This window comes from Teleopsis dalmanni, chromosome 2 (assembly GCF_002237135.1).
Source record: "Teleopsis dalmanni isolate 2A chromosome 2, ASM223713v2, whole genome shotgun sequence".
Classification (NCBI taxonomy): domain Eukaryota; kingdom Metazoa; phylum Arthropoda; class Insecta; order Diptera; family Diopsidae; genus Teleopsis; species Teleopsis dalmanni.
This window is the reverse complement of record NC_051847.1, coordinates 211,486,396-211,493,248: the sequence shown is the minus strand read 5'-3', so window position 1 is coordinate 211,493,248 and position 6,853 is coordinate 211,486,396. Positions and strand designations below refer to the sequence as shown.

At 27.4% G+C, this 6,853-nt stretch overlaps 1 protein-coding gene across 1 annotated transcript; it reads right to left on the bottom strand.

Annotated features, from left to right (window-relative positions):
- Positions 1 to 1,339: 1,339 nt before the first annotated feature.
- Positions 1,340 to 6,635, bottom strand: LOC119683828. The gene is made up of 3 exons (XM_038097689.1): positions 6,618 to 6,635; positions 1,540 to 5,627; positions 1,340 to 1,482 (listed from the first exon to the last, which is right to left on the bottom strand). Exons 1-2 carry the CDS (start codon positions 6,633 to 6,635, stop codon positions 1,746 to 1,748), a joined length of 3,900 nt encoding a protein of 1,299 aa, XP_037953617.1. The 3' UTR covers positions 1,340 to 1,482; positions 1,540 to 1,745.
- Positions 6,636 to 6,853: the final 218 nt, after the last annotated feature.

Genomic DNA, 6,853 nt, shown 5'->3' with positions numbered 1-6,853 from the left:
TTAACATATATTATAAAAACCTAATAGTTATGAGTATATGAGATATGTGTATATTGACTGGAGTTTAAGATTAGTACAAAGACACTATTAAACACATTTTAGAGTAGTTCAATGATTAGTAAATTCGTAATTAACATTTTATATAAAAATCTAACACCAGACAAAATTATAGGGTTAATTTGCATGGTATTAGTGTCACCTATCTCTATCCTTTTATATTGGTTGATGAGATTAATTATGGGTTCTTTCTATGTCTATCTTAAGATTAACTGAATATGATGTGATGTGATGATAAACTGATATTTTTTTCCTTTTTCATCTCCAACTTTGAACGCATATATTGTGCAAGATATACACTAAATAGAAAAAATTTTCAGAGTGCATTCATAAAAATTCTTTACAATTCATCGCAAATGCACACAAGTTAGAAAATAAATTCTATTGAAAATTTCACATAATTAAATTTCAAAAGAAATCCATAAAAGCAAATTCGTCGTGTTCTGTATACATTATCCAAACAAACTTTATATTATATGTACCATATTTTATAAAAAAGAAAAACATTTCTATTATATGTTTGTATAATCTTTAGCTATGTAAACATATCATACAGACATAAGTTATATATGTTTTATAATTCACCACTAAATCTGTGATTGTTTAAAAATATGTCCTACACACTATTGCAATCATAAAGTCTTTTAATTAATATGGATGATGAGGTACTAGAATTGTTTATTGACAATGTCAGAGCATGCGTAGAGAAGATGAGGAAATGTTTATTTTACAGAATTTACATTTCTTAGTGCCTTTTAGTCCCATAATTGATAAGTAGTATTGTAAAAATTAGTGATGCATATAAGTTCAGATTTATACATTAATTAGATTAAGAAACCAATTACATTAATTAACATTAATTAATCAATTAATTAATTAGGTTGTTTGAACCACATTCACACATCAGTTTTGGCCACAACTTTGTAGAAAAGTTATTGTTGATGTTTCAAAGTACTGATCTGGTGTAACATATATTAGAAGACTTCCATTCGAAAGCTGGTTAGGGATTTAATTACCTTCCAAACCGTTATAATAAGATTGCTGAAACCATGTGATTAGCTATTTTAACTGGGATTAAGGTAACTGAAAAATGAAACCCAAATTCTTCTATAACAATTAATATATTTTAAACAAATAATATAAAATAATAAATAATAATAATATAACATTATAATAATATAATATTAAATTAAAATTAATTTGATTACGTTAAAAATAATCTAAATAACTAAAATAACAAAATGTAATTAATATTATTCCAAAGTAAATTTGTAGCACCTGATCGTGTATTTTTAATTAGGTTCAATTAATTAGATTGTAAGCCGTAAAAGATAGATTAGAATATTGCATATATGTGGTTTCATATTTCTAATTTGTTTTCAAATTGTTGCTTTTTTTTATTAGAAACTGCCACACTATTAAGATCTGTAAATAGACCAAATTTAGATATTTAAAAAATTCTAAGAGTTTAAATTATCTTACTCATGATTTCTTTGATTCCGCATCTGACAATTTGCTTAATAATACCAGAATCCATAACAGATTTCTCTTTATGTATTGCGGGATCTGGATTAAATTCACTTATATCTTTAATATTATTCTTTGGTAGCATTTTTTAGCAATAGGATGCTAATTCCGGGGTATATAAATTGCTGCCGTAAGATTCCTCCAAATCAGGTATCTGATTTTTACATTTCTTCTGGCAACGTAATTTTATTTTCTGTCTCAGAATTAGTCGAATGATTATTTTGAAAACGTTTTGCTTCTCTGGGATAAATATCTTCTACATGAACCTTTGCAAACGTATTCTGATCTTCATTTTTTATAATAAAATAGTCATAATTGTCATCAATAATTTCAAATATTGTGCCTGTGTATTCATTACCGTCGGCGAATTTAACAATTATTTGATCATCTTCTGAATATTTTGCTTTAGATTTCTTTTTCAAACTCTCTTTAGTGTTCAATGATACATCATCAGATACTTTATTCTGAATTGGTTTTATTTTGTTGACATTTATTTCAACTTTATTAGGATTACCATCATATTCAGTAACTTTAGCTGAATAGTTATGACCATCTTCATATAATGCCAGCACCTTTTGTCCAGTTTTAAATTCAGTAATATAATTTTTCTCATCTATTTTTGTGGAATCATTTGTTAGTAACTCTTGGACCTCAATTTTATTTGTCGTGATAGGAGTTCCAGTGTTATTATGAGATATTTTATCGACTCTTATTATATTGTTCATACTCACTTCACAGCACTCATCATAATCAATGTATTTTACTACACAAGAGTTTGAATTTGAGAATATAGTAACTATTTCTGCTGGATAAAATTTACCATCTTCATGTAGTGCCAGAACCTTTTGTCCAACTTTAAATTCAGTAATATATTTTCTCTCATCCATTTTTGTGGAATCATTTTTTAGTAATTCTTGGATGTAAATTTTATTTGTGGTGATAGGAGTTCCAGTGTCATTATCAGATATTTCATTGACTATTTTTATATTGCTCATACTCACTTCACAACACTCATCATAATCAATATATTTTATTACACAAGAGTTTGAATTTGAGGATATAGTAACTATTTCTGCTGGATAAAATTTACCATCTTCATATAGTGCCAGAACCTTTTGTCCAACTTTAAATTCAGTAATATATTTTCTCTCATCCATTTTTGTGGAATCATTTTTTAGTAATTCTTGGATGTAAATTTTATTTGTGGTGATAGGAGTTCCAGTGTCATTATCAGATATTTCATCGACTCTTATTATATTGTTCATACTCACTTCACAGCAGTCATCGTAGTCAATGTATTTTACTAAACAAGTGTAGGAATTTGAGAAAATAGTTACTATTTTTGCTAAATAGAGCTCACCATCTTCATGTAATGCCAGAACCTTTTGTCCAATTTTAAATTTAGGTATAGAATATTTCTTATCTATTTTTGTGGAATCATTTGTTAATAATTTTTGGACGTCAATTTTATTTGTGGTGATAGGAATTCCAGTGTCATTATCAGATATTTCGTCGACTCTTATTATATTGTTCATACTCACTTCACAATACTCATCGTAGTCAATATATTTTACTATACAAGAGTTGGAATTTGAAAAAATAGTTACTATTTTTGCTAAATAGAATTCACCATCTTCATGTAATGCTAGAACTTTTTGTCCAATTTTAAATTCAGGTATAGAATATCTCTCATCTATTTTTGTGGAATCATTTGTTAATAATTTTTGGACGTCTATTTTATTTGTGGTGATAGGAGTTCCAGTGTCATTATCAGATATTTCATCGACTCTTATTATATTGTTCATACTCACTTCACAATACTCATCGTAGTCAATATATTTTACTATACAAGAGTTGGAATTTGAGAAAATAGTTACTATTTTTGCTAAATAGAATTCACCATCTTCATGTAATGCCAGAACCTTTTGTCCAATTTTAAATACAGTAATATAATTTCTCTCATCCATTTTTGTGGAATCATTTGTTAGTAAGTCTTGGACTTCAATTTTATTTCTGGTGATAGGAGTTCCAGTGTCATTATCAAATATTTCATCGACTCTTATTATATTGTTCATACTCAATCCACAATACTCATCGTAATCAATGTATTTTACTACACAAGAGTTGGAATTTGAGAAAATAATTACTATTATTGCTAAATAGAGTTCACCATCTTCATGTAATGCCAGAACCTTTTGTCCAATTTTAAATTCAGGAATATAATTTTTTACACTCATTTTTGTGGAATCATTTGTTAGTAAGTCTTGGACCTCAATTTTATTTGAGGTGATAGGAGATTCAGTGTCATTATCAGATATTTCATCGACTCTTTTTATGTTGTTCATACTCATTTCACAACACTCATCGTAGTCAATGTATTTTACTACACAAGAGTTGGAATTTGAGAAAATATTTACTATTATCGCTTTATAATATTTACCATCTTCATATTTAACAAATACCTCCTCACCTTCAGAGTATTCAGGTATAACAGATATTTGTTCCGATTTTCGAACCAATATTTTTTCATTCTTAAAATTACAACTTTTAAAATTTTTTTCTTTATTAGGCTCTATATCCTCTAATGATATTTCATATAATTCGCCGTAATAAGTGTCATCATATTTTATAATGCATTTTTTATTTGCTAACATACTTATAATAACAGCTGGAAACTTTTCATCATTGTAAAATGCTAATACATTGTCACCAGCTGAGTAAATAATATCCTTGGCATCACTTGATGTATTTGATGAATGTTTTACTTGAAGAGGTTGAGCTGAATGTTTCAGAAATGCAGTTGTAAATTTAGAACTGCTATCCTTAGTAATTGATTTATTCTTCACATCAATTGATTTAATTTTGTTGAATCCGATTTTGTATAAAGTATCATCGTATTCGGTGTACACGACTTTACATGAATTTTTTTTTCTAGAAATTTTAACAATTTTTGCAGGGTAGTATTCCCCGTCAGTATAAGCTGCAAGAACATGATCTCCTTTTCGGAAGTTAAATAGTTCAGTTTTATCAAATTTGAAAACTGTTTTGCTGTCATCACCGGAAGTTTGGTGCATAACGCCATCAGACTGAATGTCTCTAATTATAACACCATTTTTATCGTTCATGACGTCCACAAATTCACTTAACTTATTAAGTGACTTAGTTGTTAGATGCCTTTTATTATTTTGTATATTTGAACCACATATTTTGTTTATGTCCTCTGAATATACTTTACATAGATTCGGTAGCTTTACAATTTGTGCATCACGAAGTTCTCTATTGTCATGTGATACTCTAACAGTGTTTCCTTTATTAGTCTTTCCAATATCTGAAAAGTTTTTGGGACTTTCATTTCGTCTAATTATTTTTGTATACATCATGTTATCAATGCTTTCTTTAAAACGCTTATCTTTTAACGAAACTCTTAATTTATTTTCTGCGAATTCTTTTTTGATAGTGCCTTGATGAGAGCCATTAAGAGCTGAAACAACTTCTAAGTGATCTTCAGGTTTATTCAAACTTTTATATAAAGTATGTTTTATTTCATTAACACTTGTTTCGTACAAATCATTATATTCTATGAACTTTACGATACACTTGCCATTTTCACCAATCTTAGTAATTTCGGCAATATATTCAACCCCATCATCATATGTAGCCATTACTTTATCTCCAACTAAATATTGTAGATTTTGTGTTATATGGTTATCAGCTAAGACCATATCTGATTCATGAAATTTCTTTTTACATACTTCAAACATTTTGATATCTTTTTTCAATTTTTTTTCGGTATGATCTTTATTCCGATGTGGAACATCATTCTTAACCAAAACTTTTTTATTTTTTAATGAAGTATCGATATTTAATGGTTTTATTTTTTCGAAACCTACTGAATATACTTCATTATAATCTATGTAGTTTACAATGCAACTAAACCCATCGCCAGCTAGCTGAATAATTTTCGCCTTGTAGTATACTCCATCATGAAAACAGGCCAATACAATATCCCCTTTGGAATAGTTATGTTTTCCAAGTGCTGCGTCCTTTAAAAAACAAAAGAAATAGTTTTCATATTATTACATTATTATTATTGACTACACACGTTTTAGAATATAGTCCTGTATTATATATAGCAACAATTTTATATCTCACTAGAATGTCCTTTTCTTTTTGCCTACACCCCAAATATATCTTAACTCTCAATTAAATTAATTTAACTTAAATACAACGTTATAAATAGTCTACATGAGTGATTACTATACCATATAAATCATGACTTAATATAGAAAACTGGCATAAAATATACCATAACATCTATTTCATATTCTCTAGCTTCGTAAAGCCACAAAATAATATCAACTGACTTCTCAAGTCATTATCATGTGATGAGCGCAACAAATAATTATGAAAATGCATAATTTATTAATCCCTGATAAATATATTTGTATGTGACACCTAAATTTATAAGTTTCTATCATTAGTATTTTTATTTATTTAATAAAAAGTCAGACAAACGATTGAAACATGTGCCTCCAATTAAGTTATTCTCTTCTCTACTGGCACATAAACCAATCTAAAAAAATATGGATCAAACCACCAAACCATATTTTTATAATATTTTAAATATGTTTCATTTAAATTATTTAAAACATATTAAGCCATACATTTAACTAAATCAGTTAATTTTATTTATTACTTCCAAAATGGTTTGCTTTACTAAACTTTGTAAAAAAAAAACATAACCTCAAATCATTCCATTATAAATAATATTTAATTTCTTCAAATTCACGTGTTTAGCTGTTTCTGAACAAATAAAAGTAGATATATGTATGTATATTGTCTTAGAAATTGAACGATTATAAATTAAACAGGAATCCATATGCATATATTTAGTACATCCAATGGACTTAAAATATGGGCAAAAACATGAAAAATATGAATAAAATTTGCTCTAAGAAATAAATCGCATGTTTTACAGAACTTTTATTTTCCGGTAAAGAAATTTGTAATAATAAATAAATAATAATAAATACCTTTTGTTTTGGAATCATCTTTTTAAAAAATTAACACAATTTACACCGATGTTTAATTGTTTTCTAGGAAACGAAGGATTATTATTACTTTACCACTTGAAGTTAAAACACATAAAGGCAGACTCAATAAGAAAATTTTGTATTATAATTCTTTTCAATGCTTGCTTGAATGAATGCTTTCATCTTACTACATGCCTTACAGCTTGATTTGATGATGTGTGTAGGTCTGTTCCACG